The 24,611-nt window shown below is 36.7% G+C and overlaps 1 protein-coding gene across 1 annotated transcript; it reads left to right on the top strand.

The window, feature by feature from the left end:
- The first annotated feature begins 735 nt into the window (after positions 1-735).
- Positions 736-23,209, top strand: LOC123870650 (putative fatty acyl-CoA reductase CG8306). Its single transcript, XM_045913995.1, has 12 exons — positions 736-831; positions 16,217-16,425; positions 17,349-17,600; positions 18,486-18,631; positions 19,112-19,221; positions 19,648-19,731; positions 20,178-20,286; positions 20,997-21,113; positions 21,557-21,676; positions 21,810-21,969; positions 22,338-22,435; positions 23,018-23,209. Exons 2-12 carry the CDS (start codon positions 16,228-16,230, stop codon positions 23,154-23,156), a joined length of 1,533 nt encoding a protein of 510 aa, XP_045769951.1. The 5' UTR covers positions 736-831; positions 16,217-16,227; the 3' UTR covers positions 23,157-23,209.
- Positions 23,210-24,611: the final 1,402 nt, after the last annotated feature.

Here is a 24,611-nt window from a genome sequence, read left to right as displayed (position 1 = left end):
CATTTTCAAAGACAAGAAATTGACAGCAGATATCCTGGAGTATGGACATTGGACACTTTACCCTACTTGCATTTAAAGTTTTTCATAATTTAATCACTTGCTTATAAATGTCTTCTTAGAAGTCTACCTACATCTACGGAATCTTGAGCTGACTTTTCTACATATTTAACAGTGGGAGGGCGAACGGGTGGTTTTAATATAGTTTTATCAGTTTTTAAGGTTCCGTACCCGAACGGTGCCAATTGGCACCCTATCTGTCCGCCCGTCCATTAGTCTATCTATTCAGCAGATTATATCTCGTGAACGTAATAGGTAGAGTTACGATTTTCACAGAATGTGTATTGCCACTATAACAAAAACTAATAAAAAATTCAAATGGCTGCCACAAAAATAAATAAAAAGTATTATTTCTTTTACGATGGTATGGAACTCTTCGCGTGTAAATCCGACTCGCACTTGACCGATTTTTTTGTTCCTTGAATGTTATCTACTTACCATTTAACACTACACGCCTCAACCGTTGAACCAGGGATTGCTTATGCATCCTTTGCTTGCATTCTGGAGAACGGGCATAGGATACTTTCTTATCCAAGGAAATCAAAGAATTTCCACGAGATTTTTAAGACAGCGAAATCCAAGCGGACGAAATCGCAGGCAACGGTAATTTGCTAAAGTCCATTCACTTCAAACCACCATAGTTTAAATCGTAAACAATTTAAACAGTTTCAACTTCAGTTGAGCTCGCGTGCACCCGAGTCGCGAACGTGTATACAGTACCTTAGCGTAACGTGGATTTCCTCTAACACGAATTCGAGTGATAATCTTTCAAAGGTAAGTAAAAAACTTAAATTATATCGTATATAAATCTTATTTTTTAGTCCTGTGATGGAGGATTATTAATGATTTGACTAAGAACTGGGATGGATTGTACAAGAAATTCGTAAACAGTTACTTCTGTACTAGATCTGTACACAATAATAGCTGTTATTAGCAATAGTTATGATATTATTGTTTAAGTTTCTTTTTATTCATAACACAAGCGGTAAGTGGTTAAAACGTTTGTAATTATGTGCGTTTTAAGCAATTTAAATATCACTTGCTTTTAACTGTGAAGGAAAACATCGCGAAAAGGCATGCCTTGATCTCCAAGATTTGTGAAGTCTGCCAATCCGCACTTGGTCAGCTTGGTAGATTTGCGAAACTCTTCTTATTCTGAAAGGTTCCCCCGTGTTCAGTAGTGAGCCGGTTGTCCACGGTAATGATGATGAAGGTAATGAGTTTTTGCTCTAATCTGGGAAATAATAAGTAAACAAGATTCTTGTTTGCATCGCTGGTGGTTAGAACTTGGAATTGAATTGATTATTATTATTCGCACCTAATACCTACCTACCTAAGGCCGGAGTTACACGGGCAGCTTGAAGCGGTCTGGATTTTTAAATATTAGACATTAGTGTACTTATACGAATTCGGTAAACTACCTACCTACTAGGTAGGCATTTGTAACTTCTGACTCTGTATGCGATTTGGCGTTGCTGTAAGCCATTTTCAAGGAAATTTTCTAATTAATCAATTATAAATCTAATATAAATCAATTGACTGCTTCAATCTGCAATTACAGTCTTCTATTTACATAATGGGTACCTACCACAGAGCACTCGAGCAGCGGCGACTGCTCCGGGCAGTCAGCAGCAGGCAATGTCAAGCAGTTGGTTACTGGCTAACTGCTTGAGCTGCCCGTCTAAGGCCGGCCTTACTCTTGACGTTATTGATGTTATTATGTTGAGGTATTTTCCCATAAGTGGCATGACTATTATTTTTTTGTTGCCGAGACCGGCTAATGCTCCATTGTTTCGAATAGATTAGATGCTGGGGTCAAACTTTATAATAAAAAAAACAAATCAAGCATTTTTTAATATGAATATGTTGGCCAACTTTGTAGATTCTACAGTTAAGAATAGAATAGAATAGAAATAGTTTTTATAAATAAACTTTTACAAGAAGATATATTTGAATCGTCAAATGCATCTAGCTACCAATGGTTCGAAATGCCTTTCGCACCGAAAAGAACCAGCAAGCAACTCGGCGGTTGCTCTTTTTAACGATTCAATTTGCAAACATATGCCATGAATACAAGTAGGTGTTTAATTGTTTACGTCATATAATTAAAGGTACCTACTTTTTGCCTACTCTCATAAGTTCAAGTCTCTAACCCAACAGTTTGGGCTTGTTTAGTAAGGACGTGTAGGTAGGTATATTTTAGCATCTGAACAAGGAAAAATAAGATAATAAATAATAAACTTATAGGACTTTTATCTAGTTACTAACCAAATTTCAGTTATTTACTACCTGTGATAATTTAGGTAGGTATAACTGGTACACGCTAAAATAAAATAATTAGGCACCTATGTAAAAACGTGAAAAAGTAAATAATTTTCTAGCATGTCCTTGTGAATCTTATGGTGCCACTTCATGCTTGTGGTAGACAACATACCTACAGCAAGCATCGGCAAACAACAGAGTAGGTAGGTACTTTTTATAAGTGACAGTGTTTGGCTTGAAGCCAATTGGATCGAACGACAAGCATTGGCAAGCATACGCTAACACCCGTCCACACGCTTGCCGGTGCTTGTTGTTTGTGGTTTGTCACAAGCATGAAGCGCGTCCATTAGAATTGATCATTTGACCCCCCCGTCCACACCATAGCAAAAAAATTGTAAGTCTATGGTCCGTGGTCCACACACTGCCCGTGTGGCATGGGCAGGAGCGAGGAACGGAGGCAGAGACGTAGTGTGGCCGCGTTACTCGCGTGTTCCTCGTTCATGCCCATCGCTCCCTATTTAGTCAGTAAGGTCGGTAAGGCTCAACTTACACCGCCGCGGAACGGAAGCGAATTTCTAAAATATTATACAGCAATATTGGCTTCTATCTCCACCACGTAAAACACAAATTTCTCGCCCAAATGTAAAATTCGCCGGAATGCGCGGGAATTCCCGCGACTTCGCGGGAATTTTCTTTCTCAGTAGAAATTGATGCTTTAAATAGTGTGGAGATAGAAGTCAATATGCTATGTAACATTTTAGAAATTCGCTTCCATTCCATTTCAGTGTGATTTGACCCTAAGTATGCAAAAGCGCGCACGCTGCCACAGTTTCGACGTCCATCGCGTTGCAAAGACCAAGTACGGCGACGCAATTAATTGCGCGAGTAGAGCAGTGTGTGGACGGGGGGTAACACACATTGTAGGAAGGTAATCTATCTATAAAGTCTACATACAGTCTACGCCTACGTCAATCGTCGCACCTTTTGATGCAATAAGTCCTCCGTCCTATGTAGGCAGTTCTCTGTTCTTCTACGGCATGTTCATAGTAATTATCATGAATCATAAATAATTTCAATTATTACCTGCTTACACCTAGTCGTAAGTATAATAGGTACCTACACGATAGAGGAGGCAATAGAGATTAGGTCCTAACTACTAGTCAAATCAGCGACTTGCTATCAAACCTCAAAACACTGCCCGCGAAATTCAAAAATTTGTTTTTTTTTTGCAATTCGTAAACTAATACGATAAAGTAGGCTTATGGCATTTTAATTGCGTCAATGGCAGTATCATCCTCACAGGTTTATATAAAAATCTTTACTTGAAAGAGTCCAGTTTAAAAAATGCAGGTCAAATCCACGCTCTTTTATCATTTACATAATCTTCGATAGTAATATATTATATACTTATATAATATGCTTTTCTCATTCAACCCTCATGGAGACAGAATAGGGGTTTGAAATTTGTGTAGTCGTCGCGAACGAAGTCGCGGGCATAAGCTAGTAAACTAATATAATGATGAAACGAGTCTGCTTCTACCAACTTGCATCATAATATTTTTTACAACCGAATTAACAGTTTTTTAATTGCAACACTCAATTATTGTGAAATAACCCTAATGGGCCGTATGCTATTATATACAATTACGCGCTTTTGTAGTAAAGGAGTCAGCAAACCCGTTGACTTTCGAAAGCTACATTATATAGATGGTACTTATAGTTGTGTTAATTCACCGCAATACGAAACTTTGAGAAGTCGTGATGAGGGTTGTCAGATCCTAAAGTCCAAAAGCCGGAATCGGTGCTATAACATCAGCATCACACTATCACACTAATCACACTAATATTATAAAGGGGAACGTTTGTGTGTATGTGTGTATGTTTGTTACTCCTTTACGCAAAAACTACTAGACGGATTTGGCTGGGAATGAAGATAGATAACATCCTGGATTAACACCTAGACTTACTTTTTATTCCAGAAAATCAAAGACTTCCGAACGAAGTACGTGCAAAATAAGTACCTACCTAGTCGAATATGTATATGGGGTCGTATGACTGACCTTTTCACAAAAACAGATCTCAGCCGGGCTTGTATGTAGGTATTGTTTGGTGATACTGGAATCTTGCTTTAGTTATTAAAAAGCTAAAAATGTCAGACTGACAACCCTAGCATGAGCGCAATCTACATAATGCATCTAGACCTCAAGAGACAAATTGCATAAAGAGTGAAACAAATAGAACGCGTAACGGCAGCGTATCTTAGAAGAGAAGTATAAATATATACACATATATGACTATATATTAAATTATCTAAAACGATACATACCTACTACCTGGCATTGACATAATATTTCATGACTCAGCAATAGCTTTCAGAACAAAAAACCCACCGATCATTTATCGTTGAGCTCATCTCATATTTGTATGCAATATGAAATAGAGTTTGAAATAATATCTTAATTACGTTTTAATTAATTGAAACCTGTATTATATATTTTTACTATGCACAATATTTTTACTATCACACTAATATTATAAAGGCGAAAGTTTGTATGTGTGTGTGTGTGTGTGTGTGTGTGTGTGTGTGTGTGTGTGTGTGTGTGTATGTTTGTTACTCCTTCACGCAAAAACTACTGGACGGATTTGGCTGAAATTTGGAATCAAGATAGATAATATCCTGGATTAGCACATAGGCTACTTTTTATCCCGGAAAATCAGAGAGTTCCCACGGGATTTCGAAAAAGCTAAATCCACGCGGGCGAAGTCGCGGGCATCGGCTAGTGCACAATATTGTTGAAAAACAACCATTTTTTTATAGCAAAGACCATTTAAAAGCTATGTTGTTTTAAGTATAGCGATATAAGATTTTATCTACCTCGTTTCATAATCGAATCGATGTCAAAAGAATAAACATAAATATATAGAAGATATAGAATTTTATATTAATGTTATGTAAAGCTATGACTGTAGATATTAATATTTTATGAGCCGCAATAAATTGGATACTTATCTATTTATGTTTTCTAAATCTAGACAATTTTATTCAAATACCAAATAATGCTTTCAATAAGTAGATAAGTCAATACAAATATTGAAAAATCTTATTAGGTGGATTTTAAATTATAAACCTATCTAAACCATTTGCTCAATCGTCTTGTATAGCATAAACAGCTATTTGTCTGTCTGCTAGCGTTTGACGGCCCATCTCTTCAACCGATTTTGACAGGTAGAGAGATAACTTGCATCCCGAGGAAGGATATTTTATTGCGTTTTTTGTCCTGGAAAATCAAAGAGTTCCCACGGGACCTAAAAAACTTAAAACGCCGACGAATCGCGGGCATCATCTATTCGGCACGGGGATAGCTTGGGAGACAGTATTGGCTTCCTTTATCCCGGAAATTCAGAGTTTCCATGGGATTTTTAAAAAAAACCATTCAAGAAAGTCCGACTCGCAAACGAAGGGTCCCATAACTTGATAGGTACAAGATATTTAAGTAACACTATGTATTTTTGAATATATAATTTTTTAGTTTGTCTGGCGGCCACTTTGAAATTTGCCATCTTGGTTTTTTTAGTAAGAATTTGTTGTTATAGTGGCAAAAGAAACACTTACACACTCTATGTAATTTCAATTATCTACCTATTATAGCTAGGTAGTACATAAGTATGGTTCATGAGATAAAACCCGCTGAGATACATACAGACGGATGGACGGACGGGTACCTACGGAACCCCACAAAAACGAAACTTACGCACGCGAAGTCGCGGGTATCATTTAGTAAACAAAAAGAATAAACCACTAAACATAAAATACTTATATGGAACAACCACAGCGAGGAAACTTGATTTCTCTTGGCACAAACTATAATAGGTGGTACCGGCCTATGTACTTTCTAGTACTCGTTTTCTTACTGTTTTCTACGCATATACTTAATATATTTTACTAGCTGATTCCCGCGACTTCGTCCGCGTGGATTTAAGTTTTTAAAAATCCCGTGGAAATTTTGATTTACCGGGATAAACAGTAGCGTATGTGTTAATCCAGACTGTTATCTATCTTCATTCTCAGTCAAATCAGTCCAGTAGTTTTTGCGTAGAAGAGTAACAAACATACACACACACATATACTTACTCAAAAACTTTCGCCTTTATCATATTAGCGTGATTAACACTAAATATATTATTATTATACTTAAATAAGCCGTGAAAGCCAAGTGGTTAGGATTAGGATAGGTCGAGGGTTCGACCTCTTACTTTTCAGAGTTATGTGCGTCCCTCGCTTTAACGGTGAAGGAAAATATCACGAGGAAACCTGCATGCCTAAGTGTTCCACAATCTTCTCAAAGGTTTAGGAGTCTTTTTCTTAAATCTGTGGTATAGGTAATTCCGATACAAGTTAGCCTTTGACTGTGATCTCTACCTACCCTTCTGTTTCTACGCAGTATCGTACCGGAACGCTAAATCGCTTGGCGACAGGGCTTTGGCGGTAGAGTGGTAACTCTAGCAACTACCGAAGCCTCCCACTAGACAAGACAACAATTTAGAAATGATAAATTTTCCACCAAACGGAGAAAATTGACCCACAGTATGACCTAATATATATGAGCGCGATAGGTACATTAGCTACCTTCTTCAGAAGTTATAGAACTCTATTATAGAAGCAGGCGTTATTTTGCGGAAGTCCATGATATACAAGGAACCATAAGCTTAATTTGCTATAATCCGCCAAACCAAAGAAATCTGTATGGTACGCAGCACCACACATATTTCGTTGGTTTACCGGATTATAGCAAATTAAGCTTTTGGTTCCTTTTATAGAACTCTGACAAACAGACGGACGAACAGATAGACGGCAAACAAACTAGACTCGGAGATCTCGTTTCGCTCGGTAAATATTAATTACCTAACATAATTATTGCATGTCTTATACAATTCTAATTGCCTACTAATTAATTTAGGTAGCGCCACATTGTGAATTCGTATTCAAGTGAAAGTTGGCCTACCACGTCAAAATGATCTGACGACATTATATTATATATCTTTCAGTATAGTGGCGGGCAAATAATTATAAAAAAACCGGCCAAGTGCGAGTCAGACTCGCGCACCGACGGTTCCGTACTCAGGTATTTTGTCGTCATTTTGCACGATAAATCAAAAACCATTATGCATAAAAATAAATAAAAATCTGTTATAGATCGTACAGATAAATCCCTTTCATATGATACCCCACTTGGTATAACACATTTTAATATTTTTTTCGTGATGTAACCATAAATTCACGATTTTGCGGATTTATTCCTTTACTTGTGCTATAAGACCTACCTACCTGCCTTTTATGATTCTAGGTCGACAGGAACCTGTAGGTTTTCTTAACAGACACGACGGACGAACGGACACACAGACAGACGGATGAACAGACAACAATGTGATCCTATAAGGGTTCCGTTTTGAAAGGCTCCAATTAAAGAAATTAGTTATAGTATCGACTAATTTGTGAGTAGTGTGAGTAACTCATGTGAAACTCATTATTTTGACCAATTTCTCAAACTGAACACTTTCGAGTAAAGATTCTTATGTAATCCTGCGAAGATGATACTGCCATTGTCGAAATTAAAATGCCATAAGCCTACTTTTTCGTATTAATTTACAAATTGCAAAAAACCATATTAAATTTGAATTTCGCGGGCGGATCCGTACGCGACTTTTTGCAACGGACTATTAGCTGTGCTATTAGTGTGACGTAGGTACCTACCACAATGAGGGCAAGGGTCAAATAAGTTTTTATTACCTAATATAATTATGATTGATCGACAATAAATATTCCGTCAATAAAATTTAATTGTTTGAAATAATAATTAATAGGTATAGCCGAAACACAAAAATTGCTAATAAAAATAAAGCAAGAAAGCGATTACTTTGAACTTTAAGTAAGTGCGACATGTGTGGCTAGTGGGAGATTTTTAACCTATTCGATCGCGTAAAAGCGTTTGGTATGTTTTGCGTTTGTATGAATTGCTGGAATTTTGTATGAATTGTATGAATGTTTGGAATTGAAACAGCGCCATCTTCTTGTCACTAGATGGCGCCGTTTCAATTCCATACAAAACGCAGTTAACTTTACGCGATCGAATAGGTTAAAAATCTCCCACTAGGCACCATGAAGTGCGATGGATTATTATAGATTGTTAAAGACAATAGACAGACAGAGCTACTATAACACATTGATTTGATCTAGCGTGAGTTGTGGTTAGGGTAGCTGTTACAGTACCTACCTACATAATAATATCGTCTCGTCAGAGCCAGCCGGCCAGCCAAGCTTCGCAGAAAACACAAAAATGGCGAATGTTTATTGTAAAAAAAAATCTTCCCAAAAACTGGGGAAATATCACCAAGTCAAAATACACTCGTGAAATGTTATAAAAAATTCTTAAAAAATTAAGTTTATTTTTATTACGTGTAGGCTTGCGACTACAATCATGCTTGGAAAAGCAATGATGGAACTATAATAGATTGAAGCGCGCTTACCTGTAAGTGAAATATATAAATAAATCCTTTATTGTTTGAGTATGCTATAGCCAAAATTAGGTTGAACTTCTATAAGTAAGTTCCTTAAATAAGTTATAAACTTATGTCATAGGCATCATTCCTCTCTCCTTACAAACAAGATCTAAATCTAATAAAATCATAACCCTTCCTTTTGACTGCCGTAGTCGGGTAAAAAAGATGCTCATTCAATCTTGCTTTAAACCTACTATTTAGGTAAATACCTACGTGGCAGGAAATACGAACATCGCTGGAAGGGCACTCCAGTGTGCCTAGTGCGAGATTTTTAACCTATTCGATCGCATAAAAGTTAACTGCGTTTTGTATGGAATTGAAACAGCGCCATCTTCTTGTCACTAGATGGTGCTGTGCTAGAATAGGTTAAAAATCTCCCACTAGGCACCCAGGCACGGAACAGAAAATTTTCTGTTCCGTGCACCCAGGCCTTAGCAGTTCGAATTATTGGATGTCGACCACGTAAGGATATATGAATTTTCTATCATACTGTGACTTACTTAGGTACATAAATCTCTCACGCACACTTGATATATCGTTATTTGGCCTTCTGCGAAGGTTTCTGTTAACGCAAACATGGAAAACATTGGGAAATATCGACGTGTCAAAGTAAATAAATGGCCAGTGTGGCAGTTTTACTAAAAAATAGCTATAAATTATTATAATGATTACGTGCAGGCGCCATTCATCGCGATTCTATGTCAATACTTGAGATTACAAAACTAAGGCTACCCACAATCACTTACATAGTCCATGCTTAATATTATAAATGCGAAAGTGTGTCTGTATGTCTATTACCTTTTAAGGGGCATGAGACGGGTCTGCCCGCGAAATTCAATTTTATATTGGTTTTTAGCAATTTGATACGACAAAGTAGGCTTATGGCATTTTAATTGCACCAATGGGAGTATCATCCTCACAGGTTTATATAAAAATCTTTACTTGAAAGGGTCTAGTTTAAGAAATTAGCTCTAGTATCGACCTTTAACTCACAAATTAGTCGATACTTGGACCCTTTCAAGTAAAGATTTTTATATAAACCTGTGAGGATGATACAGGCATTGGCGCAATTAAAGTTCCATAAGCCTACTTTGTCGTATTAGTTTACAAATTGCGAAAAACTAAATTAAATTTGAATTTCGCGGTCCAGTTGTTTATTCGATTTCAACATTTGTTACCTATATATCCTGGACACAGACATAGGCTACGTTTTCTTCTTCACAAACACACTCAATTCTATCTGGTCGGGATGATTTCGATTCTAGTCCAGTGGAACACTAATAAAATTGAGAATGATAATAATATTATCTTAATACATATTATCAGGCGTTTCACTTATCACTAAACTATGCTCAGTATTTTACTATATCACTAGATTTGTTTAGTGAAATGGTCTAATTGAGTTTTCGTTTTAACATTTCCCGAGGTTTCACCCTATCCCTGGGGATATGACAAAATCACGGTTTATAGCATTTCTCTGCGGCATATAAACTGCTTTTGATTTAAAACAAACACGGTGAACATTAGTGACTTTATTTGTAATCAAACCGGTTTTCAATTTGCAATTTTAATAAATTTATATAATCAAATAAGAAGTTAGCACTATTAAAAAATATTCTAGGCTAAGTTGGAGACTAGCAGATAATTACGACTTTGCCTGTTCATTTTAGCTAAATTACTTGTGGCAAAGAAAGTGGTTAAGTTATACATAGTAAGTACCTAGGTGTATTCTTGTATGATAAAAACTTACCTACTCGCTTCTCCTTTTGTATAGGCGACTAAATAGTATATTTTAACTTAGTACTACATAATGCTTGCGACTTGGTCCACGTGGGTTTAGGTTTTTTAAACACCACGGGAACTCTTTGATTTTCCAGGATGCAAGCTGTTTCTATAGGTTTTAGTTAAGCTGATGGGCCGTAAAAGGTGACAGACAGATAGACAGATAGACAGTGATACTTTTGGATTTATAATAGCTATTATATTTATGTGTAACAGGACGGACGTCATTATTACGTAATTGAGTGAATACCTATTGAGTATGCATAATAATAGCGGTGTCTAACAGCGAGAAGATTGCGATCAGCCTGTTTAAGCAATGCTCAGGAATGTCCAGCGGTTTGGTCCAAATTAAAACATCGGTTTCTACCTAGTATTCAAGCAAATCTAAGTGCTTTAATTCCTAGTTCTATTCAAAACTTTAATTTACAAAATTACAATTATGCAATTCTTAGCTCAACAAAAACTGAATAGATTAGAAAGGCTTTTATTCAAATAAATTTTACAATACAAAGTGCTTTTGAACTGTCAAGTAGATTTACCGCTCTAGTTAGGAAAGCATTTCATTCCGACCCGAATCTGAGAATTCCCGATCCGAGGTAGCCGTGATAGGTGCTTTTTGTATGAGAGGTTACACATTCGATTCAAATATCGTTTTCCAAACCCAATAATATTATTTCCAATACGTACCGTAGCTCTTAGACCGAGTTAACTAATAGGTAATAGGTACCTAACTACTGTATGAATGCTTATACTCTGCATCAGATCCAAATCCTAGTAATTTTGGGTCGAAGAACATGCAATGAACACCCCGTGAAAGGACCCAGTGTAAAATTGACATCCGGGTTCGATCCACGTTTTCTAGATCAGTCTGGACCATAAATTTAGTATGTACTAGATGAACAATGACAGATTACCGGTGTTACAAAAAATGAAACGTAAATGTGTGCGTGAAATAGAGTTGTCTTGACTGTAGCATTGTATTATCGATAGTCTTACTGGCGAAATCATAGGACACTAATGAGTTAGTTTAACGACGTGAAGTAAACAGTATCTTATAATCTTAAAAAATCAAATACATTTCAAATACACAAATAGCAACAAAGCTAAAGCTAGGTAACAAATTATTATTTATTAATGAAATGACTTGGTGCAGCTACTACAAAAAAGCAATTTATAATAATCTATATGTATATCACGTTGTCAAGAATAAAAATGCGTAAGTATGGATGTTTCTGCGTGTTTTGGGATTTTCATAAAAATTACCGGAATTTGTTAGTTTTCCACCTCTATTTTTTTAAAGGGTGCAAGTTAATATAATTTGATTAATTACAATAACACTGGTATAATGTCTAAGTGACAAGTCAATAAAAATAAATAATATACATATATGGCGCTCAATTCATAGCTAATGACCTCCCCGATAAGCACTTAAATACAGTAATGTACGGGTTACCCATAACCCTGTATACTCGCGCACTGAGGGTTCCGTACTCAGGTATTAATTCAAACATTTTGCACGATGATAAATCAAAAACTATTATGCATAAAAATAAATAAAAATCTGTTTTTTAGAATATACAGGTAAAGCCCTTTCATAATATGATACCCCACTCGGTATAGTTATCTTACTTTGAAAATTGAAACATATTTTAATTTTTTTTAAATGGTGTAAACACAAATTCACAGTTTTCAGATTTATTCCAGTATTTGTGCTATAAGATCTACCTGCCTGCCAAATTTCATGATTATAGGTCAACGGAAAGTACCCTATAGGTTTCTTGACAGACAGACAGACAGACAGCTTAAGCCTATCACATCAAACCTACCGGCAGACACGATTATCGACTATCGATACTTGTCACGTCATCACTTTGTCAATCCCTATCGTAACCAAACGTTTTTAAATTTTACACAAAATATCCAAAAATTCTTCATTTAGCAATGTAATTTGATGATAAGTCTTAAGGGAAACCTATCATCTAAGCTTCCAATAGTTATTTTGCCTAATTTTCAAACAACAAATGACGAAATAATGATTATAAACAATTAGTATAAATACCTGTGAAACGTGTATTTACGCGGATTATAACGTCTTGTAACGTCACATTCGCTCACTGAACAAGACACCATGGTGGCAGGACATAGATTTTACGTTTTAATCGTAAAATTATTTAGTAAATGCAAAAAATCACCTCGACTTGGAACAGGCCGAACTCTTACGGACCGATACTCACGTAAACAATGACTTATCGGCATCTTGTTTCGCTATCTCGCTTTCGCTCGCGGCAGTGGGTCTTATCTAACTACTCTCGCTCCCTCGCTTTGTCAGTCTTTGAGCGAAGCGAAAAATCGTAGGTCTATGGTCTGGACATTCTCAGATTCGTATGCAGTACGTAAAGACTCAGACAAATCAATAATGTTCAAGTAAATTGTCGATTTTTTTTTAATCAGATAACCCCCTGATATTTATATTTCAGCGTCCTTGAGAGTATCGAGAATTCAAATTACCTGTCTTCGATATTGTTTTACAAACGTCATTTTAGAACAAAAACTTAAATCCAAAAGGTAGGTAGGTATAATATTTCCATATCAATGACATCAGGTAGGTGAGATTAAGGTCGAGATCATCTTTCAAATAATTATACCTATTCGGCAAATTCAAGATAGAATTGAAATTTTTAATAAAAAAATACTTACTATAATCAAGCCTATTTGTTTTGGGAGAATTCCACGCATTGCGTAACGGCTTTGAATAGGTTAACGACCTCCCATAAAATATTCAGATGACTGCAATCCATAGTCATAGTTTTTATAAATAAATTATAATTTGCTCAATTTATCATGCTTGCATAATTTTTTATTCTACTACATACTTAGTTATATCAAGGCAATCCGGTAACTGTTTGTTTGCAGGGTCGTTTTAGGCCATGCACTGAGTTTGGGGCCCTTTTAGTAAGCCAAAAAAAAGTGAATGGAAACATCAAGGTATTTATAATTTAAAAAAGATTAAGACGAATTGAGAACCTCCTTCTTTTTTGGAAGTCGGTTACAAAACCGGCCAAGTGCGAGTCAGACTCGCGCACTGAGGGTTCCGTACTCGGTTTTTTTGCCAACATTTTGCACGATAAATCAAAAACTATTATGCATAAAAATAATTAAAAATCTGTTTTAAAATGTACAGGTAAAGCCTTTTCATATGATACCCCACTTGGTATAGTTATCTTACTTTGAAAATTGAAACATTTTTTTTTAAATGATGTGACCATAAATTCGCGCTTTTCAGATTTATTCCAGTATTTGTGCTATAAGACCTATCTACCTGCCAAATTTCATGATTCTAGGTCTACGGGAAGTACCCTATAGGTTTCTTGATATAAACGATGGACAGACAGACAGACAGACAACAAAGTGATCCTATAAGGGTTCGGTTTTTCCTTTTGAGGTACGGAACCCTAAAAACCCATCAACATCCGCTTACTACTAAGCACGAGTCTCCTCTCAGTACGACGTAGGTTCGGCTATACCGCTCCACCACGCTGATGACGCTGATCAAGTGCAGATTGGTATTAGCTTCACATAATATCTTTGAGAACATTATGGAAAAGTGTCAAGCATGCGGCTTTCCTCAAACCCATACACAAATGTATATAATTATTTAAATTGATTTATTGAATGAAAAATACATATTTCTGTCCTCTTAGGTACAGTGTACAGTGAAGACAAAACTGTTTGTTTGTGTGTACATAAACTCCTAATTTGGATGAGCTCACGTCCGAAATGGACCGAGTCCATTATCTAAGTGAGAAATCTGAAACATAATGTTGGGAAAGTCGTCTAAGAGGTTACAACAAAGGTCATTCGTTGAAAATCCGGTTCCTTTATCATGTATGGGAGCCCCCTAAAAATATAATTGAATTTCTAATTCAATGTTTGGGTTTGGGTTAACGGCTTACACCAAATACTAGAATTCTAGGTTTGTAAGTTGTAACTCATTTTGTTTACGAGCTGACATGTGACACGCGGACCGGACAGACGAACGGATGGACAGACAGACAGAGAGTTACATTAACAGGGCTCCGTTTTTATCCTCCGTACGGAACCCTAATACGGACGTATTGTAAAATTTCCGAAGAGTATTTTTACTATCATTTTAGTTTCGGTTGTATTTATTATGATCAAAAGATACCTAACAAACAATTAATGGATAATTAAATTCTCACCTATTGCATTCAAATTGCGCCATCTTTGTTATTAAGTATTTTTCTAGTGCTATAAAAACGTAGGTACCTGTTTAATAACTTGTTAACTATGTCTATAACCTTGACCTAGCGTTATAAACAATAATTCAAAGGGTACCTATAGTTTGTAAGTGTAATCCACTTACAATGCAGTAACATTTAGCTGTTGGTACTTAGTTTTATGTTTAAAGGTTGGGTACCTTTAAACATAAAACTAAGTGACTGCAGCTGAACTGCGCGTCGCGTCAGCGCCCCGCACGATATTCTCTCCAGCCGCGACGCGCGTACCGCGTGGCGCTGCCGCGACGCGCAGTTCAGCTGCAGATCAGTTCGAGTGCGTGGGCACCTTTAGAATTTAGGATGCAGGTAGGTTGGTACTTAGAGGAAAATAAAACAAGCTAGTTATTAAAAATTAAATATTATCTAAACGAAGGTAACTATCTATTGTATGTTGACCAGAGTTTCTGTAAAGTTAAGAAGTCCTTTCATACTCTGCTTTGTAAGACGCAAGAAAAACGGCCTGGGTTTTTAGTACCAACTTAATCTTGGGAAACATGTTTTCCGAAATCTACTTTGATCTGGTCTAACTGCCAAGCAATTTAGATTTACGGTACAACGCTGCGAAGAAATCGAGTATGAGTCTATTAACCCCTTCCATTTACGTGTTTGCATACACACATTTCCCGACCTCATACTGGTAAAGAAGTTGAACTCTGAAACATCTGGCACTTGGTATCCTTATGCTATGTTTTATTACCATCATCAATAATAAACGATAATTCGCTAGATAAATAATATGTTATAGTTAGGTCTTTATTCATTGATATCTACTCTCGCGGTTCACCATGCACCGTCGTGTTACCTGCCGATTGAGGCAATTTTTAGGGTAATTTGAGGTTCGTTTGTGGCAACACTACTTGCGATTTTGACAGATGTCAAGCTTTGTCGGGACTTCGTCTGTGATGGCGTTTGCTGGCGCGCGTGCTGTGCTTGTTTGGAGTGTTTTTTTTTTTGTTAAGAGTGGCTGGTTTTTGGGTTAGTTGGTGTTTTTTTGGTGGTGGAACTGACTGGGAAGCGCTTCAAAAAGGCGCCGCGCGTATGTCGGCGGGCGCCGGCGCAGACGGAGTCCATACTTGTATAAATTCAATAACTTGAAAATATCACAAACTTGACATTGGCAAATCAGAGTAAAGCCAGATTTAAAAAAAAAAAAAGCTTTGTCAACTCAAAAGTCAAAGCAAAGTCATAACCTAAAATTTTTCCTAATTTGAGGCAATATTGATGAGCTTTTCCCTATAGTTCTCTTCATTTTATTACAGGATATATCAAAATGACGGAACAATCGCAAGTACGTGCGTTCTACGCTAATAAAAACTTCTTCATAACCGGTGGCACAGGATTCGTGGGGTTGTGCCTTATCGAGAAGATCCTGCGAAGTATACCGGATGTGGGGAACTTGTACTTGCTGATGAGACCCAAGAAAGGGAAACAGATTTCCGACAGGCTTGAAGAGTTCCCAAGCAATCCCGTAAGAATTTATTTACCTTTTAAAAGTATGTCATTGACCTAATTGTCAATGGGTCAATAAGGTCAGTGGCCTACACAATGATTTAATGACCCTTTTTTTTTTTTTTTTTTTTATCGTGGGGAAATCCTCATGGATACCACCGCGCCCGGGGAGGCACGGAGGTTATGTCGGACTTTTACCGACTAAAACCACGGCGTTCCACGCATCGCCTGATGGTCAGGTTACGGGGCCAAACACGTTCGCGCAACCTGGCCAGCGGCGCCTACTAAGGACTCTCCTCGGGGGACCAATATAGTCCCTACCCACCGTCTGAGGCACACTAGGAACACAATAGTGCGCCTCCCGACTCGGGGACTGGTTTCTTTAACCAGTCCCCGGGGTCTGATTTAATGACCTACAATAACTCTATTTTAATCCTTCCTACAATATTTTTCGAAAAAAAAGTGCTTTCTATAATCTGCTTTCCAAACTGGAGGTAGAGTCACAGATGAAGCAGAGATAATAATAAATATTTCGGTAAGTTAATTAATATTTAAGTTTAATTGTATCTTTATTTTTATTCCTGTTTTTTTTTTTGTGATTCTGTAATTGAGCTAAATAAACTTTTATTTATTTATTTAGATACTAGCTGTCTTACATGAAATAAGTTTTATTTTTTATTTTGATAGAATTAATTAGTTCTTACTTAAAACAGAGTATTTCTAGATAATTAAAAAAAAATCTAGATTATTACAATAGGCATAGTACATAACTGAGTAGGGTCCTGTGCTAGTGGGAGGATGACCATTTTGTCAGAAGTTAACAAATCACTGAGCTCTTGCGTTATGTCATCACTCCCCATCTCTCAAGTACCACAGAAACTCAGCTATGCCTGTAAATATGTTTATTTAGAATTTGAAATAGGTATTCATTATGTTTTCCAGGTCTTCGAAAAGCTTCTAGAAACCCAATCAAAAGACATCTTCAAGAAGCTGATACCGATATCTGGTGATGTAGGATCTGAAGACCTTGGCTTGAGTGCTGAAGACAGACAGGTTTTGGTAGACAATGTCAATGTGGTGATACATTCTGCAGCCACTTTGGACTTTGAGGAGAACCTGAGGCCTACTGTGAAAATTAATGTTTTGGGTACAAGACGGGTTATGGAGTTATGTAAACAGATTAAAGATTTGAAGGTGAGTTAAATTTTAACATCCATTATTATAGTTGTATTAAAAATGTGCAATCCACTTAACCAAGTCACATCATGGATGAGGGTTGCATAGCTTGCATCATGGAAATAGTTTAAGCTAGTTCTTATTCCAGAAAATATAAGAGATTCTACATAAGTTGAGAAGCAACATCTAAAAATTGTTGTTCAAATATCCATATCCATACTAATATTATAAATGTGAAAGTGTGTCTGTCTGCTAGCTTTCACGGCACAACAGTTCAACCAATTTTGATGAAATTTGGTACAAAGACAGCTTACAATCCAGGGATGGACATAGGCTACTTTTTATCCCCGAAAATCAAAGACTTCCCACAGGATTCTTAAAAGCCCATCTGTTTAACCAATTTATATATGAAATTTGGTACAGTGGTAGCTTGCGTTCTCGAAATTGAAATAGGCTACTATTTATCCTGGAAAATTAAAGAGTTCCCATGGTATTCTTAAAAGTCCATCGGTTTAACCAATTTATATAAAACTAGCGACCCGCCCCTGCTTTGCACGGGTGGACATTTATTTTTTCTATTTTCCGGGATAAAATATAGCCTATACGGATTCGGAAGAATCCCTCTAAGTAATGGTAAAAGAAATTTTGAAATCAGTCCAGTAGTTTTTGAGCCTATTCAATACAAACATACAAAAATACAAAGGTTTCCTCTTTATAATACAAAGATTTCCTCTTTATAATATTAGTATAGATTTAGTACAGAGGTAGCTACTCTTTGATTTTCCAGGATTTTAAAATCAAAGAGTTCCCATGGGATTTTAAAAACCTAAATCCACGCGGACCAAGTCGCGGGCATCATCTAGTTCAATATACATTCTCAGGTTATTACAATCCACTCGACAGGTTATGGTCCACGTGTCTTCAGCCTATGTGAACTCATATTTGACCGAGGCTCACGAGAAGGTATACGAAGCGCCGGCGGAGGTGGAGAGCGTCATCAACATGGCGCAAAAACTGACTGACCAGGCTCTGAACGATATTGAGAGGACGTAAGTACTAACTACTATGTATTTCAACTGAGAAGAACACTGCCATCACACTAATATTATAAAGGCGAAAGTTTGTATGTATGTGTGTGTATGTTTGTTACTCCTTCACGCAAAAACTACTCGACAGATTTGTTAGACAATTTTGGTCTCATTACATTCAGAACACCTTAATCTAGGCTCGTACATTTTATGTTTTTAGTATTTTAGTTTAGTTTTTAATAAATTAAAAATAGTCAAGATAGTTTTAGGTCAAAAATATGGATATTTAGACCCTAGTAACTTTTACATAGGCAATATTTCTTTAAAATTAATACGTACAGGTATAGTTCTTCATTATATCTACAACATTTAAAAAAAAATATGAAAATTAGACTACATATTTACGGACAAAAAAAAAAAGAAAAAATGTATGAAAATTTACAACTAGACAACCTTCTTAAAGGAGAACTTAATTAGCTAGCGATGTTATTCTTTTTCCAGGCTCCTAAAGACTCATCCCAACACATACACATTCACCAAGCACCTTGCAGAGCATGAAGTGAAGAATTGCGCCGATTTGTTCCCTTGCACCATCGTCAGACCTACTATGAGTAAGTAGTCATTATGTTATATGTAATTGCATTACAGTTGTAATTGAATGGATTGATAGGGAGGTCAGGAATTGATCCCACCGGGTACTCACCTCCAACTTTTCAGAGTTATGTATTTTAAGCTGCCTAAAAATGCCAAAAAAGTTTCTCCAATAATACTAATAATATTATTAATACTGAAAATATAGATAGATAGATAGAAGTTTTTATTGCACACAAAAACACATGTAAACGAACACAACACAGAAAGAAGAAAACAGAAAAAACAATTGTGTGCAAAGGCAGCCTTATTGCTTAGAGCAATTTCTATATATCAATATATTCACTAATCAACCAAAGTTTTGCTTTAGGTTTGTTCTCAAAATAAATGTTGATTGTTTATGGTGCACTATGATATGATTATTTACATAGGATATTTGGTTTCAGTCGTAGCGTCGTGGAAAGAACCCGTACCGGGCTGGACTTGTTCCAAAGTTGGACCTCAAGGATTCTTGATGGGAGCTGCTAAAGGTACTATTGTGTACAAATTAAATTGTCAGGTCTAAGAGTGTGAATAGCACTTGCTTTAGCTGTGAAAGAAACCTGCACGCCTGAGAGTTCTCAAAAGGTATATGAAGTCTCCCAATTCAGTTCAGTTCAATTCAATTCAATTTAGTTCAGTGTGCTGAACCAGCATGGTGGTGACTTTAAACCCTTCTCATTCTGAGAGACCAGCTGCTCGATTGCGGTTGTGACAGCTACAAGTACACAATCGCAATCCTGATTGGTTGACGCTCGCTCACTATTGGCTACAATGCATTGTTGCAACAGGAATACCATAAATTCAGCCAATCACAACAATTGCGATTGTAATAATGATTGCCGCAGGTTTCTCGGTATCGACCAGCTGTTCTTACTAGTGCGCTAGTGATGGGTTGATGACGATGATGATGATAAACTATAGGTTTTGGTTCCAGGCGTGGTCCGTCGCTTGCCGCTCGCTAAGGACAACATCGCGGACTACATACCCGTGGACGTGGTCGTCAACCAGTTACTGGTCGCTGGTTGGAACGCTGCCACGGAAAAGTGGGTATTCTTAAAATATTTGATAACCTAAGTATAGATTTTTTTTTTAATGTATGTTCCCCGATTATTCAAAGACACCTCAACCGATTTGGATTTTTTTTTTGTTCGAAAGGATATACTTTCCAGGTGGTCCCATATAAATTTGGTGAAGATCTGATGAATACCTTCGGAGATGGAGAACAGAACTCCTCAATGGATAAGAGTAAATTCCTCGCGATCAGTGTTATTAAAGCTATTGCTTAGTAAACAGTAAGTTTTTAACAAGGCATGGCATATTTTAATACAGTGGGCCAATAAAAATTGTGAAATAAAAAAAAACAAAAAAAAACTGAAAGATTGTAATTACCGTACTTACCCATAAGCATAACATCTAAATTATACAAATTATACTCCTCAATCTATGCAAATAAATGAAATGAAATGACTGGAGTCACAAAACAACGGTTTGTGGGGCTAATTGGCACTGACTCCAAAAAATGTTATTATAGAATCACATTAACTCTTGTATGTACATAATATATTCAGTTATTAATTTAAATTTTCTTTTACTTTTTAGCGTTTGTGGTTATTGAAGTCGGTTTTATTTTTTTGATATTTTTTGTTTTATTTTTTCTGTACAATTTTTTGTGGTGTGCAATAAAAGAATTTTCATATTAATTCATCCATTCATAGATTCAAGGAGCCAGTAAAAATAGATTCGTTTGTTTCAGATCCGGTCTAACGGTGTACCACTGTTCTTCGTCAACGCAAAAGCCCTTCCGTTGGTCGATGTTAGAGCAAGTGGTCAACAATATGTTGCACAACTACCCTCTGAAGAGTGCTGTTTGGTGAGTAATGAGTAGGAGTTGCCGAGTTTCTTGCTGGTTTTTCTCGGTAGGAAGGGCGTTCTGAACCAGTGATAAATTATTGGAGCATTTGTAAGGTTTATTGGTATGAAAAAGTCTATTCTATTTTGAGAATGATAATCAATATCATCAAATACGAATAAAATAAAATACGGCGTCCGATTAAATCGAATTACATACATGTACAGTCAAAGGCCATAAGTCGTGTAGCACCTTAATGATCATGTTTACGTGGCACGGTTATGCACATGCATTAGGTGTGTGTGGCGTGTTTATAGAAAAAAAAGGTCATAAGTGCGACAAGTTTTTGATGCAATAATTCGAATTCTGAGACCGACCGTACGTATTCTATAAAACATGTCAAAAATTTAGGCTGTTTTAATAGATCTAAAGAAAGATAAATAAAAAAAATTTATGCCCTACAGGTATCCACACTTGGACTTCGTATCATCTCTATGGCTGTTCCGCGTGTCGGCCATATTTGTCCACTTCTTCCCTGCCATTTTGTTAGACATGCTGCTAAGGGTCACTGGCGGTAAACCCATGTAAGTACCCACACTTGGACTTCGTATCACCCACACTTGGACTTTGTATCACCCACATGTGGACTTCGTATCACCCACATTTTTTTAAATTTGTTTCATGATGCATTTCAATAGAGAAAATCACTTGTTTCAGCCTGTTCCGCCTGCACAAAAACGTATGGAACTCCCTGAGCCGGTTAGAGACCTTCATATTCACGGAGTGGAGGTTCTACAACGAGAACACGCGGGAACTAGCAGAGAAACTGAACAAAACCGACTCTGAAACCTTCTACATCAATATATCCAATATTATGGTGAGATTTCCCTATGACTATTATACAACGTGTAATCAAAACGAAGACAGTTACTGATAATAACTGATAATGTACCACGACAAAAAAAAATTTAAAAATCCTGTAGGTATTTTCAAAAGTTCACAATAGGTATTATGCAAATAAAACATCTGAGTGACGCTAGAGGTCAACGTTACGTTGGTTAGGTACGGTTACTTAAATTGGTCAATGCCGCGTCGTAGGTAGGGCATTGACCCGAGTTTTGCACGCTATACATTGCGGGTTTGAAAATACTGCACAAAAACTACAAGACAATGGCAAATGGTTATTGGCATTGGATTATGTTTAGGTAATGAGCTTTCTTAATAATGTTTTTTTTTAAATTGTAGTGGGAAGAATACTTCGTGAATCTACACTTGGGTGTGAGGAAGTATTTGAATAAGGAGAGTGAGAAGAATCTGCCCGCTGCCAGAAGTAAACAGACTGTGTAAGTTACTTTACTTTTTCACCCATTTACTTTACGATTTGGCATAAGTCATAACTCATAACTTTACTTTTCAGTCCAAGCAAACTAAGAAACTGTATTTTAAATAGAAGAATTTAATTAAACCCTTACCCGTTATTTGGTCTGTCCAACTCAGGGGCGATCGACCACGTGCTCTGTTGACCGCTACTCTTCCTTGAACTACTATAATATCCCGGCTACACGGCTAACAACGCGTTGTTCAAAGGCATTTCCCGTTAAACGGAGATGTAGCCACCATCAATGTACAACGGCATTCCCGTTTGACGTTAGACGATTTCAACCCCAATTCAATCGGCATTAGACGTTAACCGTTCAAGTGTGGCCACTTAGTTTAACGCGTTGATTATCGCGATAAGAATGCCGTCGTTGACGCTAACCTTAATGTAGCCGCATATTAGACGTTCAATGGAGACATCGTCGCGTCTAGGACAGACTACTTGATAATATTTCCACTTTTACCGAAAAATGAAGCTCGCTTCTACCTAACTACTAACTAAGCTATCACCTTTTTTTTAATAATTTAATTTTTCTTTTACCTGCCAGCCTCCTAGCGATGCACATAATCTGGCAGGCGCTGGTGATAGCGCTGCTGTGGTACATCCTCGCGAGCTGCCTCGGCGTCAGCATGGTGCAGGCCGCGTGGGCGCCGCCCGTCATTTACTTCTTGTACAGCTTTTTATAATAACACCTTTAAACGAACAATTAGAAAAGTCGTGGTTTCATAGGAAACCCGGCCGAAGCGCAGCATCTTACATGTTGTATAATAGTGGTTCACCTCGAACTAAGGCAGGGTTCTATAGAGTGATTTTGATTAGAAAAAGTTTTGATACTTAGAGTTAAAAGGAGAAAGATGTATGTAAGAGACATAAATCTATCTCGTTTTAACTGTTATAAGTTAAAGTACGCTCTATAAAAATGCGTCCTATGAGTTCGGGTCACCTGTTTCGTTACATTGTTAGCGGTCTAAGACACTTTAGTTCAATTCACACAATTATTGGTGACTGAAGTATTTTTTTCTCTCTCTCGTCTGGCTTTACAAAGATTAGCCAATGTCAAGTTTGTAGGTATTTGTAACAAGTTTGGGAAACTATACAAGTATGAGCCCCGTCTGTGCTGGCGCTCGCCGGTATACGCACGGCACCCCCTTTAGAAGGCTTTCCAGTCAGTTTTAACAAAAAACAAAAAAAACACTCCAAAAAGGCAGAGCACGCCCGCCAGCTAACACCAACACAGACGAAGTCCACTGAAGTATTTAATTATGATAGTTAGTTTAGTTTCATTCTGATAGTTATAAGTCTCAGACAGACGGCTGGTCAGACGGACGGATTGACAAATGCAAATCCACCGAAATAAAAAAACTCATCCACTCGGAGATCTTTTTTCGTCCGAATAGTAAATTATGTACTCCATCTCTCTCACTCGTACCGATAACAATGAGGTGCGCTTTGTGTCCAGCCTACACGTCCATTAATAAACTTCGCTTCAAATATTAGTTAAGAGATTTTAAATAATATGTTAGTTATTCTTAGCAAATCTTATTGAATATATTTTGTTATGGTTGAGATAGTTTTGACCTGTACCGTTATAATATGATTAAAATTAAAAGCAGTAGTTGTAAGAAAAAATTATATAATTGGTAAACTAATCTAAGCTAAGGTTGAACGAAAGGTTAAAACCTTCAGGATACAATAAAAAAAGAATACATTTTGAAGTTGGATTAAGAAAATATATATTTTTGTATATATACCGATAAACAACAGACAGATTTTACGAAAAGGAGTTATTATTTTAATAAGGAAAGCTGGGAATGAGATTTGGTTAATTTACGGTTTGGGTCCAAAATACGAGTAATTTTAAATGCATTTCTATTACAATAAGAGAAATATTATATTTGTTTATTATTGTTTATTAGCGAAATAATAAGTATTTTAATGAGTAATATTATTATGTTGAATGTTTGCCTCTTTTATAATTTCGGCGAAAAGAGAAAAGTTTAAATCTCGCATGTACCTACTACTTATATAACAAATAAACATGTTTATTTTTTATGCTTGTTTGATTTTGAACTCCTCTCTCTCAATTATCGCAGACGAGGAAGCGACTAGCTATCGACTATTTTCTCGCTCAAGAAACGCTC

The sequence above is a fragment of the Maniola jurtina genome, chromosome 13, assembly GCF_905333055.1.
Source record: "Maniola jurtina chromosome 13, ilManJurt1.1, whole genome shotgun sequence".
In the NCBI taxonomy this organism is placed as follows: Eukaryota; Metazoa; Arthropoda; class Insecta; order Lepidoptera; family Nymphalidae; genus Maniola; species Maniola jurtina.
Note: the sequence above shows the minus strand (reverse complement) of the source record. Positions and strands in the feature narration are given on the sequence as shown.

Bases quoted from the DNA above. Each gene is read 5' to 3' on its own strand.
- LOC123870650 (XM_045913995.1), top strand. From the start codon at position 16,228: ATGACGGAACAATCGCAAGTACGTGCGTTCTACGCTAATAAAAACTTC. The intron at 21,114-21,556 runs GTGAGTAATGAG...TATGCCCTACAG, and splicing joins CCTCTGAAGAGTGCTGTTTG to GTATCCACACTTGGACTTCG. The intron at 22,436-23,017 runs GTAAGTTACTTT...TTTACCTGCCAG, and splicing joins GCCAGAAGTAAACAGACTGT to CCTCCTAGCGATGCACATAA.